Source organism: Littorina saxatilis, linkage group LG6 (assembly GCF_037325665.1).
Source record: "Littorina saxatilis isolate snail1 linkage group LG6, US_GU_Lsax_2.0, whole genome shotgun sequence".
NCBI classification, from domain to species: Eukaryota; Metazoa; Mollusca; class Gastropoda; order Littorinimorpha; family Littorinidae; genus Littorina; species Littorina saxatilis.
This window is the reverse complement of record NC_090250.1, coordinates 28,440,078-28,459,765: the sequence shown is the minus strand read 5'-3', so window position 1 is coordinate 28,459,765 and position 19,688 is coordinate 28,440,078. Positions and strand designations below refer to the sequence as shown.

General features: G+C 42.2%; 1 protein-coding gene across 1 annotated transcript in view; it reads left to right on the top strand.

Annotated features, from left to right (window-relative positions):
* The first annotated feature begins 456 nt into the window (after positions 1 to 456).
* LOC138967974 (uncharacterized short-chain type dehydrogenase/reductase y4vI-like) overlaps positions 457 to 19,688 on the top strand; it is a 34,182-nt gene continuing 14,950 nt past the window's right edge. Inside the window, exons 1-12 of the mRNA XM_070340535.1 lie at positions 457 to 573; positions 2,915 to 3,054; positions 8,094 to 8,186; positions 8,528 to 8,666; positions 10,118 to 10,158; positions 10,490 to 10,559; positions 10,712 to 10,748; positions 12,096 to 12,174; positions 12,834 to 13,027; positions 14,657 to 14,666; positions 16,288 to 16,324; positions 17,507 to 17,646. Coding sequence (XP_070196636.1) covers positions 537 to 573; positions 2,915 to 3,054; positions 8,094 to 8,186; positions 8,528 to 8,666; positions 10,118 to 10,158; positions 10,490 to 10,559; positions 10,712 to 10,748; positions 12,096 to 12,174; positions 12,834 to 13,027; positions 14,657 to 14,666; positions 16,288 to 16,324; positions 17,507 to 17,646 — 1,017 coding nt within the window. The 5' untranslated portion in view covers positions 457 to 536. The remainder of the gene's footprint in view (positions 574 to 2,914; positions 3,055 to 8,093; positions 8,187 to 8,527; positions 8,667 to 10,117; positions 10,159 to 10,489; positions 10,560 to 10,711; positions 10,749 to 12,095; positions 12,175 to 12,833; positions 13,028 to 14,656; positions 14,667 to 16,287; positions 16,325 to 17,506; positions 17,647 to 19,688) is intronic.

The window sequence follows — 19,688 nt, the reverse complement described above, 5'->3', positions numbered from 1 at the left end:
CCACAATTCACTGCCGCACGTGTTGAAATATCGACGAGGTTGTGTCCTGTCCCGGGTGTACCTGAATATGCCCACCAAATTTGAAGCAGATCCATCGAGAACTTTGGCCGTGCATCGCGCACACACACATACACACACACGCACACACACACACACACACACACAGACAGACAGACAGACACAAGTCGTACATATATATAGATATTATTTGCACACACACACACACACACACACACACACACACACACATTCACGCATAGTGTGGGTATATTTGCTTTTGTGTAAGAGAAAACAAAGAGACAGTTTTGATATAAAACCCGATTCATTCCGGAGACCTACAGGTCTATATTATCTACACATGATAATCTGCTTGTGGGAAACCTTTTACATAGCAGTGAAGAAGATACAGAGAAGGGAGCACACTCTTATCATGTCTTATTGGCTATCTGACGAGACACAAACCTGTCGCCTTTGAGCCGACAGGTGGGGTCACACATTTGAAGCGTCGCTGTGGACAATTCCGGTGCCTCTACAACATGGAAAGCTTGAAGAACAAAGTCGCTATTGTCACAGGTAAGGTTGCAGTTTTGTTTTGTTTCCCTTTGCACACCTCTGTCCGCTGTTTTGTCTGTCTGTCTTTCACACTCCCCACCTCAATCTCTCTCTCTCTCTCTCTCTCTCTCTCTCTCTCTCTCTCTCTCTCTCTCTCTCTCTCTCTCTCTCTCTCTCTCTCTCTCTCTCTCTCTCTCTCTCTCTCTCTCTCTCTCTCTCTCTCTCTCTCAACTATTCTACTTTCTGCTCTGCTTTTCTGTTTCAGTTCAGGATCTGATACCTTGACCCTCGTTAATAATGTGTGTGTGTGTGTGTGTGTGTGTGTGTGTGTGTGTGTGTGTGTGTGTGTGTGTGTGTGTGTGTGTGTTTATCTCTCTCTTCCTCACACTCTCTCACTCAGGTGTGTTAAGGTAAACTAGATAAATTAGGTCAGGTCATGCAAGCCAAGCAGAGTCTAGGTCAAGTCAATTATCAAGAGAGTAGTTCAGTGCACCTATTATCTGCCCTCAAGGCCATACGTGCTGTGGAGTAATGCCATATTTTACACACTACGACCAGCTGAGCTACAACTTGTTCACAATTGTGCTCCTGCACTGCCTAATCTCAAATGGCTGACACATTGATATGTGTGTCCCTCAGAAAGTAATAAAGAATAACATTGCTATTTCATATGTTACGTAGATTTCCATTGGTCAATTGGGCAAAACTGAGCTCATTGCAAAAGTGATATCGACGACATTTCCGTCGATATCAGTTTTGATATCGACGACCTCCTTATTGCTTCCCCACTTCCAAAACAAAAACACCTAAATCTTAAAACAAACAAATATATATGAAAATGTAATTATCCCAGAATTTAGTTGAGCAAGTGACTAATTACTTTTTGAAAGAAAAGACTTTTAGAAATACTGAAAAGTACAAGAAAAGAGTAAACAAAAAGAAATAATAACCAGAGGGGAGGGATATGGAACAGCCAAAACTGAGACAAATTCTTTTGTAATTTCTTTACAGTGAATACAAAATTTCCAGAGAAATAGCAATATATTTAACATTGACGGACTGTGTGATGACATCTTCTGCTATTGGTCTGTTTTGACAGTGATATCAATATCTCGACCTCCGGTCTCGATTTTGATATCACTGTCTCAACAGACCATATCAGATGATATCATCACACAGTCCGTCAATATTGGGTACAATAAAATCACGTTTGTGCCTGCAGAATTTTAATGATGCTAATTAATTAATTAGTTTTTCAGCTTGGAACCGAAAATTCTATCCTATTCCGAGACCGGGCCAAAGAATGCGTGACCAAATTTCAACAAGTTGTGTTTAAAAAAAAGCGGTCACCACAGTGCCGAATAACCTCTTTTTTATATTTGAAAGTCAGATTTGACATGCTTAAATGTATTTATAAAACACAAATACGGGGATATCATCTGCACAATTTTACATACAAGGTTTCATACACATTATTTCAATAGCTTTCACACACACACACACATGCACGCACACACACACATGCACGCACACACACGCACCTACGCACGCACGCACGCAAACGCACACACACACCCACACACACACACACACACACACATTGATACCTGACATGTTACCACAGAATACTTACAGGAAATAGTGCTGGCATTGGTGAAGGCACGACACTAAATACAAATGACGATGTGATGCCTTAAACATTTCTTTAGAAAATATGCACATCGGAGCCACGATTCACTGGCGATGGCCTGCAGTGCTCGCTAAGCACGCGTGTCAGTTTCCCAAACTCCTGTGACCTCGACCACAAGCAAAACTCACGTCACTTCAGGCAAAAAAACACGTTGTTGTCTGTCACTCAAGGCAAGCGATCATTGCCGCAACAAATCGAGCGGACATTGCAAACATACACATTGGAGTCAGTTATTCGCTGCGATCGTGGTTATAACTGGTCGACCACGTGTTTCCGGTTTGTCACCCTAGAGCGGTGCGCAATTCTTCAACAACAACGCATGGTAATCCTGACAGTGTTATTTTCGGAAAACGTCTGTTGGCATGCTCCCACAAAGTTCCCGTGCGTGCGTGCGTGTGTGTGCGTGGTCTATGTTTGGTTGCGCTGTATTAAATATTAAGTATTAAGGGGCATCAGTTACTGTGATATATACATGTTGCTCATTATTTAAATGCTGTAATAAAAGTTAATCTTATACGTGTATTTATGTTCGATTATGCTTTAGATTGTTGTCTTTGTGTTACGAGGAATGCGATGTAGTGCCAAAAGACCCATTTCCACGTTTATTTATGTACAATGAAAATTCAGATTAAAGTATTCTTATTTTTATCTTATCCTATTTATCACTTGCAGGAGCCAGTGCTGGTATCGGCGAAGGCACAGCAATACTGTTGGCAAAGTATGGATGTCACCTGACACTGACAGGACGTGATGAGGACAGGCTGGCGGCCGCTGTGCAGCGCTGTGTGGATGCTGGCTGTCCTCGTGACAAGGTGCTTATGTGTCAAATGCCGTTTTGTTACAGACCGAAACATTGATAAAAAGTCCCACTCCTTTGGTTTATACAAAACATTATTCAATTTGTATCATGACAAAAACAATACATGGCTTTTAGGATTACTAACTCAAGCATATAATGCAATCCTAGTAAATAAAGAACAAAGGTTAACACTCCTTTCCATGTAGGCGCTTTGCTTCACCGCCTCGGATCGGTGCTGGCTTTCACTTGGACTTATTGCTAAAATGAACAGGTCAGGACAATGCAATCTGTGCAGACTGGGTTGTTTTTATCAATTGATTTTGTTTTGATGAATTACGTCAATCTGCTCAAATGAATTCATTATAAAATTCCAAATCTACGCAGGAAGCAGCCAGGGGCGATGTTGATTTTTTGGGTATGTGTCCAAAAGGAGGGATCGTCTTATCGCATGTAAACGTGTGTAACAAGTTTATATAATAAACATGAATGCTCGAAATACTTTAAAGGCACAGTAAGCCTCCCGTAAACCATCACAGATACGGTCAGGCTTTTACACACAGTACAAACACCCTTTCATTTAAACACTCACCGATTGAGAACATCCTAGGTGCCCTCCGTAAAGAGCGAACAATTTTCAAAGAATTTATTTTTGCGTGGTTTATCTTACCCCTGAGCCATCGTGAACCCATGTGATCCAGTTTCCCTTTTTCACAATGTAGTCGTCAGTTAGTCATTTGAATGCGACTCGATGTGAGCTTATCTACAATAGCACGTTTTTATGCACGAAACAAACGGCTGTGGTTCACAAGAACTCTAGCGATGGCTTTTGTCTGAGTTTTGACTGTTGAGAGGAACGGCGATATGCATAAACCGTCGTCTGCTACGACCCTTGCGTGACCCTGCTTCCGGGTTTTTCTTTTTTCAAACTTTCACAACTTCGAATTGTACTGATCTTGTCTTGATGAAAAAAGAATTCTTTTATGATTAAAGAATGTTTGTGTAACAAGCTGTCAATTTATTATTTAGATTTTAAAAGTTAAGTCTAGCGCAAAAACGCACCACGGTCCAAAAACATTCTGATAATCATCGATCCACGGCAATCGCCAGTTTACATCGATAGAATGAGACCCGAAGGGAAGTAACTAATTTTTGACCTGAGTTCAGGATGGGTCCAAAAAGTGTTCGAGACAATCTGCAAAATTAATTCTTTAAAAATTGCTCGCTCTTTACGTAGGGCACCTAGGATGTTCCCGTTTGGTGAGCGTTCAAATGGAAGGGTGTTTGTACTGTGTGTAAAAGCCTGACAGTATCTGTGATGGTTTACGGGAGGCTTACTGTCCGGGCGTGATTTCCGGTATTGAATATTCATAAAAGCCGTCCAGCACCAAAACGAGGCGCCATTGCTGTAGAGGACCAAGTCCACGAAAATAAATTCTTTGAAAATTTCTCACGCTCGACAGAAAGCAGCCAGGATGTTCCCGTTCGGTGAGCGTTCAAATGGAAGTATGCTTGTACTGTAAGGGAAAGTCGCCAATCCCGGAACAGTCGGCTAACTTGGAACACCTCAATATGCGGTCAACGGGAAACAATTCATGAAATTTTTTTTAGCAGAAATGTCTAGTGACCCCTCCCGATGTTATTGCAAAAAGAAAAATGGCAACTGCAGCAAAACCAAAGAAGAGGTACGTTTTTTTAACTTTTCTCCCTTCTTCTTCTTATTTCTATTGTCTAGAATTCGTTTTATTACTCTTTATCTATATACGTTCACATAAAATGTTGATTGCTATTACAAACCTACATCAATGTGTTACACTATGAACGGGGAAAAAAGATTGGAAACGTCACATGTATCCTACAGCTAAAGTCGAAATCCATGCAGGTGCCATGCGGCTATGCTGGAACACATATAGAGGCAAACATGGAACAGTGTTCCAGCTTTGACGCATTCTGTTCCATCTTACCCTCATCAAACGATAAAGTGAACACTGGTGTTTTTAGTCCGTGGCAGGCTAATTGCCCCCTGGATAATTGTTCCCCGACAACTGCCCCCCCCCCTCCGGACAATTGCCCTACTAGGACAATTGCCCCCCGGACACCTGCCCCCCCACCGAGGGAGGACAACTGCCCCCCGGACACCTGCCCCCCAATTTTTTTCTCACCACTCTTCGTGCAAGTTTTTGCAAAAGCCGTTCACTTCAATAAGAGTGTGTGTGTGTGTGTGTGTGTGTGTGTGTGTGTGTGTGTGTGTGTGTGTGTGTGTGTGTGTGTGTGTGTGTGTGTGTGTGTGTGTGTGTGTGTGTGTGTGTGTGTGTGAGTGTGTTTGCTGGTGTAAATGCGGGCGTAAGTGTGGGCGTGCAAGTGTCTGTGTCGGTTTGTCTGTGTGTATGTCTGTCAGTTTGTCTTTGTCTGGGTGTTTACAGTATTTATGTGTATGTGTCTATATGTGTGTGAGTGTGTGTGTATATGTGTGTGTGTGTGTGTGTGTGTGTGTGTTTGCGCGCGCGCGCGCGTGTGTGTATGTGTGTGTGTGTGTGTGTATTCAAACCAGGAAGCATTATATAGATATCGTTGAGAAAACAAATTATAGACTTCCATTACCTATGAATACCCTCTAGACAACAATACAACACTTGATAACTCGCTAAACATACAGACAAGAATGGGGGGCAATTCATTGTCACGGGGGGCAATTGTCCTAGGCAGGCGGGCAGTTGTCCGGGGGGCATTTAGCATAGAACCGTTTTAGTCACGTACTCAATTCTCTTTTCAGTTTTATTGTATTTTTTCCTTCTATACCTTTTATTGAATGGTTGATTGATTTGTTTTACAGTATTTTGGGACCCGGACGGTGGCTACCCGAAGAAATGGGCTGCGCGTTGTCGGCTGTCAGAAACGGGGAAATGGGTTTGCGTTGCGCATCAAGAACATTTGGTGTTCCTGTCACGACTTTTATGCTGCGAAATATCTTGGTACTGCTTCTTGTGTGGCACCAACACCCCTTTGAACATTATACAGTGCCAGCAGTATACACACGGCATTGATCACACGAGGACTGCACTGAAAGTAGAAAACAAAAGGACATTGAGTGAAAAATCGTTTCTTAGCTTCTTTTTTCATGGTTTACAAAAACAGTTTTTTTTTATCCGATTTGTTTAGACCTAGCCCTTATTTATATTTTTTTCACATTTGAGGCATTGATTGTTATCAAATTTACTATTTCTTTGGTAAAAATCCAATGTTATGTGGAAAAACAGACATTTAAATAAGATGGCTAAATCAAAATGTTATGACGTATGAATTTATCTTGTGTGTGTGGCAATGTGTAATTGTGTGCGTGTGATTGAGAGTGTGTGGGTGTATATAGGTGTGTGTGAGACACAGACAGAGCTAGAAAGAGAGTCAGTGTGTTTTTGCATGTGTTCCGAGTTTGACAACACAGTGTTCCACTTTACACACCCATGCGTCCAACCTGGAACAAATGCAGAAATTTTTATAATGGTCAGTTTGATGAGTTGTGTGACTTTTATTTTATCTTATGTTGTTCGTTTGTTTACTGATAGAGTCTAGTATGTGACAATATAAAAAACGCTTTGCAATAATAATTTTTTTGTCTGGTACGGCTGTTTCTCCTCAACTGTTCCAGGTTTAGCGACATTCCCATATGTAGACGCTCGGGGAGCTCTGTGATGGTTTACGGGAGGCTTACTGTGCCTTTAATAACGGTTGATCTCTTTAACTGATTCTTATCTTTTGAACCATAGATTCTTCTCTTCTTTTTCTTTCTTCTTTGTTCATGGGCTGAAACTCCCACGTTCACTCATGACTTTGCACGAGTGGGTTTTTACGTGTATGACCGTTTTTAACCCGCAATTCAGACAGCCAGACCCATTGATTCATATCGTGCATGCGCAAGTGTAAGCTGGGGCCGGGCCAAAAAATGCACACGTGTTCTGAAATTCGCCTGTTTTGAAGGTACGTACTATACGGCATAGGCAACCTCCCACAAAAAAAGCCAAACATGTTCTTTCTTGTCGGCATGACTTGGGTTTGATTATATATAAGGGGACGTCTCAAAAACTGTAAAAAAATAAAAAAATCATAAAAGAAGAAAACAAGTCGCGTAAGGCGAAAATACAATATTTAGTCAAGTAGCTGTCGAACTCACAGAATGAAACTGAACGCAATGCAACGCAGCAAGACCGTATACTCGTGGTCCACCGCTCACGGCATAGGCAGTGAAATTGACAAGAAGAGCGCGCGAGCGGGGTAGTGGTTACGCTATGCTGCATAGCACGCTTTTCTGTACCTCTCTTCGTTTTAACTTTCTGAGCGTGTTTTTAATCCAAACATATCATATCTATATATTTTTGGAATCAGGAACCGACAAGGAATAAGATGAAAGTGTTTTTAAATTGATTTCGAAAAAAAATTTTGATAATAATTTTTATATATTTAATTTTCAGAGCTTGTTTTTAATCCGAATATAACATATTTATATGTTTTTGGAATCAGCAAATGATGGAGAATAAGATAAACGTAAATTTGGATCGTTTTATAAATTTTTATTTTTTTTTACAATTTTCAGATTTTTAATGACCAAAGTCATTAATTAATTTTTAAGCCACCAAGCTGAAATGCAATACCGAATCCCGGGCTTCGTCGAAGATTACTTGACCAAAATTTGAACCAATTTGGTTGAAAAATGAGGGCGTGACAGTGCCGCCTCAACTTTCACGAAAAGCCGGATATGACGTCATCAAAGACATTTATCAAAAAAATGAAAAAAACGTTCGGGGATTTCATACCCAGGAACTCTCATGTCAAATTTCATAAAGATCGGTCCAGTAGTTTAGTCTGAATCGCTCTACACACACACACACACAGACACACAGACACACAGACACACACACGCACATACACCACGACCCTCGTTTCGATTCCCCCTCGATGTTAAAATATTTAGTCAAAACTTGACTAAATATAAAAAGGACATTTTATTTTACTTAATTTTGTTTTATTGTAATTTATTTTATTTTATTTTTGTTATTTCAGATTGTGACGGTGGTCGGAGACCTCCGGGACAAAGCTGTGCAACAGCAGGTTGTGGACAAAACATGTAGCGCGTTTGGTCGCATAGATATTTTGGTAAGTGTGTGTGTGTGTGTGTGTGTGTGTGTGTGTGTGTGTGTGTGTGTGTGTGTGTGTGTGTGTGTGTTGTTGTGTGTCTGTGCGTGGCTGAGTATGTTTGCGTGGGTGCGTGCGTACGTGCATGCCTGTGTGTGTGTGCGTACGTGCATGCCTGTGTGTGTGTGCCAGTGTGTGTGTGTGTGTGTGTGTGTATGTGTGTGTGAGTGTGTGTGTTTTTTCAGGCAGTAAGGCTGTGTGTGTGTGTGTCTGTGTGTGTGTGTGTGTGTGTGTGTCCGTGCGTGAGTGTATGCACACTGAACTATTGTGTCGTTCACGCATGATCTATGACCGACTTTCAGGTGAATAATGCCGGAACAGTCCGCTACGCTCTGCCGACCCAGACCACGGAAGATCAGTATGATGACCTGATGAATGTCAACATGAAGGCTGTATTCTTCCTGTCCAAGCTAATTGCGCCTGAACTGATAAAAACCAAAGGTAGGTTGATACTACTCCTAATACTGCTACTACTACAACTCCTTCTACTACTACTAAAACTACTTCTACTACTTCTACTATTACTACTTCTACTAATAATGAGAATACTTATTTGGCGCACATTATAAAATAGCTCTAAGCGCCTCACTGGCTTGAAAATACATGCACAAATAAACTTGTTGCATGTCAAGAGATGCATGCAGATGAATGTAAACACGAAGGATGTCTTCTTCCTGTCCAATGTTATTTCGCCTGAACTGATTAAAACCAAAGGCATGTTACATGTAAAGATGGTGATAATTTTAAACACGAATACTGTCTCCCATTTAAATCAAAACTGTACATGTAAGAAGATCAAAACAATAAGAAAACACGACAGAATCCAGTTTTGGTAAATCCTTCATCAAATGTTCGTGAGCCTGTCGCTGACTTCTTCAGGACGGTAATGACCATATCAAATCATCATACGTAGAGCTCCGCCTGTTTAGTGACCTCCACCACATGCCCCCCCCCCCCCACCCCCTCTGCACTACCCCACCCTTACAAATGTACATGTCTCCCGTATTGAAGACTATCATTTCTCAAATGTTTTTGTTCCCAACGTCTGTAAATATACCTCTATTTAAAAAAACGCACTCTTTTTATGCCTGATACTGTCAGGTTCCTGGGCGTATATGTGTGTGTGTGGGGGTGGGGGGTGGGGGGTGGGGGGGGATTCCTCTGTCTTATGTAATCAAGACATGAAATGATTAAGAAGAAAAATGCACCTATACACAAAAAAGATGGCAATCCAATACAACACCACCAATCACAGTACAATACAACACCACCAATCACATTACAATACAACACACCCACAATACAACACACCACACAACACAACACAACACAACCATCACTCGTGCCCGAGGATAGTCTCTAACTGCCCCACCCCCCACCCCTAAAAAAAAAGTAGACGAAAGAAAAGAGAAGAAAGTATTAATTAAACGCTTACATTTTCCACGTTTGGAGCGATCAGTACAGTTAGTGACGCTGATGGGGTCTATGTCGACCAAAAGAGTGGGATTCCCTGTAGGTCGAGTTCCTGTAGGTGGATTCCCTGTATACCTAAGACTTTAAAATTGGCAATCTAGTATACAGGGAATCCCACAGGGTGCAGTATTTCAATAAAACTTGCAAACCATACTCGAATTTCTAAGAAATATCAAAAAAAGATCGAAAAACATCAAATTCTAACGATGTCGCTAGGCATCACGTGACTTTCATTGATATTAGCAAAACGCTACAGGAACTACACCCTGTGGTATTCCCTGTATACTAGATTGCCAATTTTAAAGTCTTAGGTATACAGAGAATCCACCTACAGGAACTCGACCTACAGTGAATCCCATTCTTTTGGTCGACATAGACCCCAACAGCGTTAGTGACGGCGACTGTGTTTTGTGTTTCAGGCAGCATCGTGAATGTGTCCAGTATCACTGGATCCAGACCAGTAAGTATGACTGATCGTGGGTCAGTTCGACATCCAATGTTTAAACGTACATTTCTTTCTCGTGTGTGTGTGTGTGTGTGTGTGTGTGTGTGTGTGTGTGTGTGTGTGTGTGCGCGCGCGCTAGTGTTCATGTGTGCTTGATGCGTGCGTGCGTGTGTTTTTGTTATGATCACAAAATGTGTTTCGTGTGTGTGTGTGTGTGTGTGTGTGTGTGTGTGTGTGTGTGTGTGTGTGTGTGTGTGTGTGCGTGCGTGCGTGCGCGCGCTTGTGTGCTTGATGCGTGCGTGCCGGTGTGTTTTTGTTATGATGACAAAATGCGTTTCTATTGCAGATGGCAGAGGGGGCAGCTTACTGTATGACCAAAGCAGCCATGGACATGTTTACACAGTGTCTTGCCTTGGGTAAGCTTCGCACACTATATTGCCGTCGACATTTGTTGAACATAAGTTGAAGTTTGTTTTGGCGTGGTGTCTGGGATTTTCTGTTATGCGTTGGTGCAAGCAAAGCGGAAGGGCCTTTGATTGCTATAACAGCCGTTTTCCTTTCTGTCCAGAACTCGCACCGAAAGGCGTCCGTGTGAACTCGGTGAAGTAAGTGAGATTGTCAAAAATGCACAGTTGTCCCCTCGTTGTCTTCTGCTGTGTGTTTTTATATTTAGTCAAGTTTTGACTAAATATTTTAACGTAGAGGGGGGAATCGAGACGAGGGTCGTGCATGGTGTATGTGTGTGTGTGTGTGTGTGTGTCTGTCTGTCTGTGTGTGTGTAGAGCGATTCAGACTAAACTACTGGACCGATCTTTATGAAATTTGACATGAAAGTTCCTGGGTATGAAATCCATATACGTTTTTTTCATTTTTTTGATAAATGTCTTTGATGACGTCATATCCGGCTTTTCGTGAAAGTTGAGGCGGCACTGTCACGCTCTCATTTTTCAACCAAATTGGTTAAAATTTTGGTCAAGTAATCTTCGACGAAGGCCGGGGTTTGGTATTGCATTTCAGCTTGGTGGCTTAAAAACTAATGAGTGAGTTTGGTCATTAAAAATCTGAAAATTGTAAAAAAAATATTTGTTTTATAAAACGATCCAAATTTACGTACATCTTATTCTTTATCATTTTCTGATTCCAAAAATATATAAATATGTTATATTTTGATTAAAAACAAGCTCTGAAAATTAAAAATATAAAAATTATTATCAAAATTAAATTGTCCAAATCAATTTAAAAACACTTTCATCTTATTCCTTGTCGGTTCCTGATTCCAAAAACATATAGATATGATATGTTTGGATTAAAAACACGCTCAGAAAGTTAAAACGAAGAGAGGTACAGAAAAGCGTGCTATCCTTCCCAGCGCAACTACTACCCCGCTCTTCTTGTCAATTTCACTGCCTATGCCGTGAGCGGTGGACTGACGATGCTACGAGTATACGGTCTTGCTGCGTTGCATTGCGTTCAGTTTCATTCTGTGAGTTCGACAGCTACTTGACTAAATGTTGTATTTTCGCCTTACGCGACTTGTTGTTTGCTTGTTTTGTTTTGAGATCTTTCTCCCTCTCAGTTTTATGTTCATCTTAGTCACTGTGTATTATGTGTGTGTGTCCCAGTGTGTGTCCCAGTGTGTGTGTGTGTGTGTGTGTCAGTGTGTGTGTGTGTGTGTGTGTTCGTGTGTTATTGTGTGTGTTTATGAGTGTGTGTGCGTGCGTGTGTGTGTATGTGTGTGCATACGTGCGTGACGGTGTGTGCGTATGCCGTGTGTGCGTACGTGCCTGTGTGTGTGTGTTTGTGTGTGTGTTCGCGTGTGTGTGTCCGCGCACGTGCGTTTGTGTGTGTGTGTGTGTGTGTGTGTGTGTGTGCGCGTGTGTCGGTGCGTGTTTGCAAGCGCGAATGTAGGCTACTGTCAATTTGTGTACTGTTAATCTTTGAAATGCTCACAGCCCAGGGTCGACAGCAAGCCTGATCACTCGCCGAAGTTCTACCGGTGGTCTGAACACAACTGACGAACAGTATACAGAGGTCAGTAATTGGGATTTATTAGGAATAACATGTACAGTTCGTGAAGATGCCATTTAACCCTTACATTGACTTATCGCGACATTTGACATTTGACCGGCCTTGGGTCAGAACAATGCGTCAGATCAAAAATCTTTGCATGAATGACCGAAGACCGAGGTCTGGGGACAACACTGATAGTGGTACATGCACAGTGTTAATTGTTGTGATTATTCCAAATTAATGCGGTAAATGCGGTGAATACACTCTTCTTCCTGTGAAAACCAAAAGATCCTTGCTGACTTCTGCAAGTGATAACAGTAACACCCCGGCACCCACCTGAATGCAGATCGTTTAGCAGCTTCCTGTGGATCTGGATTTTTTTTTAAATACTGAAAGTGCATTATTCAGTTGTTCACATGGAAATAACATTTTCAGCTTTGTTGTCCTCGCATGAACCTTCCCTTTGGACTTGTATACTCATTGTTGGTGTGAACAGAAACACAGTAAATCGCGACATGATTAGCCGGCTCTGGTGAGACTGAAGGGCTCAAGGTAGGGTTGTTTGTTTACTAAACTCCCAGTAGTATGTTCCTAAGGATGCCAGCAATTGCCTTTGCAACCACGTGCTTATGTCGTCTTGTGGACATGTTTTAATGATAAACAAAATGTGCATGTTTCAGTTTCTGAAACTGATGGGAACGAGGCACCCGCTAGGAGGCGTTGCTCAACCGGAAGACGTGGCCAAGACGATAGCGTTCCTGGCTTCAGACATGTCTCGGTTCACCACTGGTACCTGTGTCTATGTGGACGGCGGTCGCCACTGCATCAGTGTTGGCGTGACAACGTCTGTGTCGGACTCCACTGTTGAAAAATAGTGGTGCCGTTATAGATGACGATGGTTGGCATTTGCGCCGACGTTGTTACGTTTGTGTCAAGGTTTTAATTTTTTTAAATTTTAATCTGCAAAGAAATACAGTAAAATTAGTACAAATTTAGTGTGCTTTTAGAAATGACGAAAGCCGACACAGCATAAGTATTGGGGGCACATGATACTTCGTCCAAATATTATCCAAAATTCAAAGAAGCTGTTGCACTTTGCAGACGGAGACGGAGAGTTAGTTAGTTGGTCAAGTTAGTCTTTGTTATCGTCTCTTCAGTTGATATTGCTATTGCAGACGGAGAGAACCGTGGCAGTGTGTTGAATCAGGAGTCATATATCGCAGTCAAAAGTGATAATGTTCACTCTACTGATTCAGTACACTTTGCTGTTAAATGTGAGACTTGGTTATAGCCATGGTCGTCACTACACTAATGTGCTGGCTAGTCATAGCACATGCTATACACGCTTAGTTTGGTTTCGCTTGTGTTCAAGTTGTGAATAAAACTGCCTAACACTTCTTTGAAGTCTTCTGACATATCGTTTGCTTGTGCTGAAAACTTCACAAAGAAACAAGAGACTAAAAAAAACACACTCTCTCTCTCTCTCTCTCTCTCTCTCTCTCTCTCTCTCTCTCTCTCTCTCTCTCTCTCTCTCTCTCTCTCTCTCTCTCTCTCTCTCTCTCTCACTCTCTCTCTCTCTCTCACTCTCTCTCTCACTCTCTCTCTCTCTCTCTTTCTCTCTCTCTCTCTCTCTTTATAACCTCTCTCTCTCTCTCTCTCTCTCTTTATAACCTCTCTCTCTCTCTCTCTCTCTCTCTCTCTCTCTCTCTCTCTCTCTCTCTCTCTTTGTCTCTCTCTCTCTGTACAATAAATTGCGTTCGGCGTAACACAACAAAAAAGGACATACACACATTTATACACAATATTTCCATGTCACAACATTCAAGCAATGAACAATCAATGAGTATATAATTATAGCTTCACAAAGAAGACCGAGGACCCAACGCACAGTGTCCTCGAACACGTAGTACACATCTTGTAGTCTCGACGCACAGTGTCCTCGAACACGTAGTACACACCTTGTAGTCTCGACACACAGTGTCCTCGAACACGTAGTACACACCTTGTAGTCTCGACACACAGTGTCTTCGAACACGTAGTACACACCTTGTAGTCTCGCCACACCGTGAACACGTAAAACACACCTTGTAGTCTCGACACACGGTGTCCTCGAACACGTAGTACACACCTTGTAGTCTCGACACACAGTGTCCTCGAACACGTAGTACGTCACACCTTGTAGTCTCGACACACAGTGTCCTCGAACACGTAGTACACACCTTGTAGTCTCGACACACAGTGTCCTCGAACACGTAGTACGTCACACCTTGTAGTCTCGACACACAGTGTCCTCGAACACGTAGTACACACCTTGTAGTCTCGCCACACCGTGTCCTCAAACACGTAGTACACACCTTGTAGTCTCGACACACAGTGTCCTCGATAGTCACAGCAAAGAGTGTATCCCTACGTAGGGATACACTCTTTGGTCACAGTATGTACCTTAAACCGAAAAAATACATAATTACTTCATTTATTAGCAAATATCGCGTGTTTGATCCAGTATATACAAAGTGAGTCTTAGTACACCAAAAGAAAAGCGCAGAGTCTTAAGAAGATAACGGTACCAACATCAAGAGTACTGGCCTAGAAACAAAGACCAAACCACAATTTAAAACTGTGTCTGTCGTTAGTAACAGCTTAGTTTACCCCAGGTCAGTTTCATTTCAAATTATGTGTATAGGCCCCTCCAAGCAATATGAAGACATTCGTTGAAAAGAGAAAGCCAATATATCAACAAACCGTCGTCTGCTACGAGAACCACGTCCTTGCGTGACCCTGCTTCCAGGCGTTTCTTTTTTCAAACTTTCAAAACTTCGAATTGTACTGATCGTGTCTTGATGAAAAAAGAATTCTTTTATGATTTAAGAATGTTTGTGTAACAAGCTGTCAATGTATTATCTTAGATTGTAAAAGTTAGGTCTAGCGCCAAAACGCACCACTGTCCGATTGTCTTGGAGACAATCCGCAAAATTAATTCTTTGAAAATTGCTCGCTCTTTACGTAGGGCACCTAGGATGTTCCCGTTTGGTGAGCGTTCAAATGGAAGGGTGTTTGTACTGTGTGTAAAGGCCTGAGTAGAGTATCTGTGATGGTTTACTGACGGGAGGCGCACTGTGCCTTTAAGCTGACTACCTTATGTACTGTGGTGTATGAAGGGGGGTCCCTGCCAAATGTTTACGTCAAGTCATTATGAATTTCCAGTGGTCTAAAAAATGTCTTCGCAAATCAGTAATGGATCACTGCTCTTTATTAGTTTTTTCCACTGTACGTGGGGTAAACGGTCAGTGGGGTATATGGTACTTTGAGAAACCAAGTCACACAAACTAACCGGTGAAAATACGTAATATTTTGCATGAAATCTTCATAAGAACCTTGTTTAATTCATGCCAAGTATGTTTTGAATGTCACCTAAGTCATTTCCTTCCTATATAGTCAGCAAGGGCGGATCAATTCACTTTGGAGGGGGGGGGGGGGTTAAAAAATGACTGCGAAGATACAAGTTGACGGCGCCGAAGGCGCCTAAGCCTCTAGGGGGGTCCGGGGGCATGCCCCCCGGAAATTTTTTTTATCCAAAGAAGCAAAATAGAGCTATTTGGTGCATCCTGAGCCAATAAATTACCTCTTTTTTGGGGGGGTGGGGGGGGGGTTGCGTAACCCGTGTAACCCCCCCCCCCCCCCAGATCCGCCCTTGAGTCAGGCTCGGTACTTCCCAGTTATTCCTCGTACAGCATGTAATATAGCACGAGTATACCGGCCCTTACCCCACTACTCTCAAAGAAAAAACCCACGAAATCAATGAAATGGTGGAGTAAACTGAAATGTTGCCGCTTTTCGGCACAACCAGACACGCCCACATAGATTGGCGATCAGCCTGGCTCTGATCATAGATGTGTATTGTCAAGGACTCTATCTATGCTCTGATCCATGCCATGCAGTGGACACGCCCTCAAGAAGGGAAGTCACTCTAGACGCGTGTCAAGGTTCACACACATGCAGAAGCGAAGTCGCGGGACAGCCACAGTTTTCTCAACTTGTGCATGCTAAATTAACAGTTATTATTAGCCCAGGCCAACTTTGGCAGGGAGAAGGAAAGCAGGCTTTCTCAAACGCAAGTCAGATTCACGATAAAAGATGGAGAGCTTGAAGAACAAAGTTGCCATTATCACAGGTAATTCAAGCACTTTCCTCGAATTCGTCTGCAAGGGGTCAGTTCTTGTCGCAGTGTTTGATTGCTTTACGGTAGAGCATGTACATTTTGTGAAAGAGTGTGCACATAGGGCATTATGTTGCAAGGAACCAGTAGGTTTTTGTTCGTTTTAGTCTTGACTGGGGCCCCAGTGCAGCGCTGAAAGTCCACGAAATGTGGCACTGGCCTTTGGCTAGTACTTCTCATAATTTACTAGCCAGAGAGCAAATTTTTGTATTTTTACTCGCCAAATCAACCATTTGATTCAGCAACTTTACTCGCATTTGGCGAGTAGATTTACATTTCTACTCACCATTTACATGTTTCTACTCGCCATGGCGAGTAAAATACTCGCCACTTTCAGGCCTGCAGTGTCGTAGAGGGAAACGGCCACACAAGACAACGCAAAAGTGCAGTTGGCCTTGAAAGGTTAATGTTTGTTCGGTTGAGGTTTTTCTTGTGGTTGTTGTCTTGTTTGTTGATTTGTTTGTTGTTGTAAATCAGCAGCCGCCTTATAAGCCGCATATTGCAGAATCAGATCGCAGTGTTTGATGAGGCCTAAAAAAAAAAATAGGTGTGGTTACGGTAACCCGACCTACCCTATTTTTAGGGGCCGATCCTATAACGTTTTATTACATTTGTCAAAAAAACAAAAAAACAAAAACCAGTGCAAAAAACGCAATGAAAGCGAAAGCGCCCGTGTCGCACACTTATTTCCCTGTCAAGTAGGTTTAATTTGTACACATTAGAAAAAAAAGTTAAAAAAAAAAAAAGTGATTGCCTACCTACCTACCCTATTTTTTTTGGCTATGTTACCGTAACCACACCTATTTTTTTTGTGGCCTCATAGCTTTAATTGATAGTTAATTTTGTGGAGTGGTGACAATAAAGCTCGATGGGGATCGAGTAATTAGCCACCAGGAAGATCGACCCATCAGGGTAGCTTGTACTTTTCTTATTTCATAATACGATTAATAATAGTAATAATACAAACAACAACAATAATAGTAATTAATTCAAAGCTTGAACCACATTTTTGTTCAGAGCTCTCACTCTGTAATATCAACTATAACTTGTATAAGATTCACAATAGTTTTTAAACATACGTGTTAAAAACTTCACATTTCTCACATTCACCAAAACAAACTTATTTTCTGTTGCCAGGAGCGAGTGCTGGCATTGGTGAAGGCACGGCAATACTGTTTGCGAAATATGGATGCCACCTGACACTGACAGGACGTGACGAGGACAGGCTGAAGGCTGCTGTGCAGTGCTGTGCTAGTGCTGGATGTCCCGCCGATAAGGTGTGTGTGGGATTTTATAACAATTACTAGCAGTTAAGCCCGGCTTCGCCCGGGAGTAAGCGGAGTCCTGTAGCAATTTAAGACGCTCGCTATCCCATTATCATTAGCTTTACCTCCTTTGTTTGGATACAAAAAAAGAGTTATCTCCCTTACCTTCTAGAAATTTCCGGAACTGTCCAGTTAATTTTTCTTTCTTCATTTCTTCCCCTCATAGGAGCAATAGCGAGTCTCTAATATCACTGGCATGATGTGCTTGCTACAGGTGAACAGTAGGTACTGAACTGGTCTTGTACCATATAGGCTGTATTCAATAAATGGGAGGTCCATAATCTGAGAAAGGAAACAATGAATCAAGAAGCAGTTAAGCCCGGCTTCGCCTGGGAGTAAGCGGAGCCCTGTAGCAATTTAACTTGAGACGCTCTCTATCCCATTATCATTAGCTTTACCTCCTTTGTTTGGATACAAAAAAAGAGTTATCTCCCTTACCTTCTAGAAATTTCCGGAACTGTCCAGTTAATTTTTCATTCTTCATTTCTTCCCCTCATAGGAGCAATAGCGAGTCTCTAATATCACTGGCATGATGTGCTTGCTACAGGTGAACAGTAGGCACTGAACTGGTCTTGCACCATATAGGCTGTATTCAATAAATGGGAGGTCCATAATCTGAGAAAGGAAACAATGAATCAAGAAGCAGTTAAGCCCGGCTTCGCCCGGGAGTAAGCGGAGTCCTGTAGCACTGAATTTAAGACGCTCGCTATCCCATTATCATTAGCTTTACCTCCTTTGTTTGGATACAAAAAAAGAGTTATCTCCCTTACCTTCTAGAAATTTTCGGAACTGTCCAGTTAATTTTTCTTTCTTCATTTCTTCCCCTCATAGGAGCAATAGCGAGTCTCTAATATCACTGGCATGATGTGCTTGCTACAGGTGAACAGCAGGCACTGAACTGGTCTTGCACCATATAGGCTGTATTCAATAAATGGGAGGTCCATAATCTGAGAAAGGAAACAATGAATCAAGAAACTAAAACCCAGGTGCACATCTGCGGCACCTAGGGAGTGTACGTGCACACTATCTTGTTCCTGCCTCTTGCCATCTCAGAGGTATGGCGACCACAGACAAAAAAGAGTTATCTCCCTTACCTTCTAGAAATTTCCGGAACTGTCCAGTTAATTTTTCTTTCTTCATTTCTTCCCCTCATAGGAGCAACAGCGAGTCTCTAATATCACTGGCATGATGTGCTTGCTACAGGTGAACAGTAGGCACTGAACTGGTCTTGCACCATATAGGCTGTATTCAATAAATGGGAGGTCCATAATCTGAGAAAGGAAACAATGAATCAAGAAACTAAAACCCAGGTGCACATCTGCGGCACCTAGGGAGTTTACGTGCACACTATCTTGTTCCTGCCTCTTGCCATCTCAGAGGTATGGCGACCACAGACAAAAAAGAGTTATCTCCCTGTGAACAGTAGGCACTGAACTGGTCTTGCACCATATAGGCTGTATTCAATAAATGGGAGGTCCATAATCTGAGAAAGGAAACAATGAATCAAGAAGCAGTTAAGCCCGGCTTCGCCCGGGAGTAAGCGGAGTCCTGTAGCACTGAATTTAAGACGCTCGCTATCCCATTATCATTAGCTTTACCTCCTTTGTTTGGATACAAAAAAAGAGTTATCTCCCTTACCTTCTAGAAATTTTCGGAACTGTCCAGTTAATTTTTCTTTCTTCATTTCTTCCCCTCATAGGAGCAATAGCGAGTCTCTAATATCACTGGCATGATGTGCTTGCTACAGGTGAACAGCAGGCACTGAACTGGTCTTGCACCATATAGGCTGTATTCAATAAATGGGAGGTCCATAATCTGAGAAAGGAAACAATGAATCAAGAAACTAAAACCCAGGTGCACATCTGCGGCACCTAGGGAGTGTACGTGCACACTATCTTGTTCCTGCCTCTTGCCATCTCAGAGGTATGGCGACCACAGACAAAAAAGAGTTATCTCCCTTACCTTCTAGAAATTTCCGGAACTGTCCAGTTAAT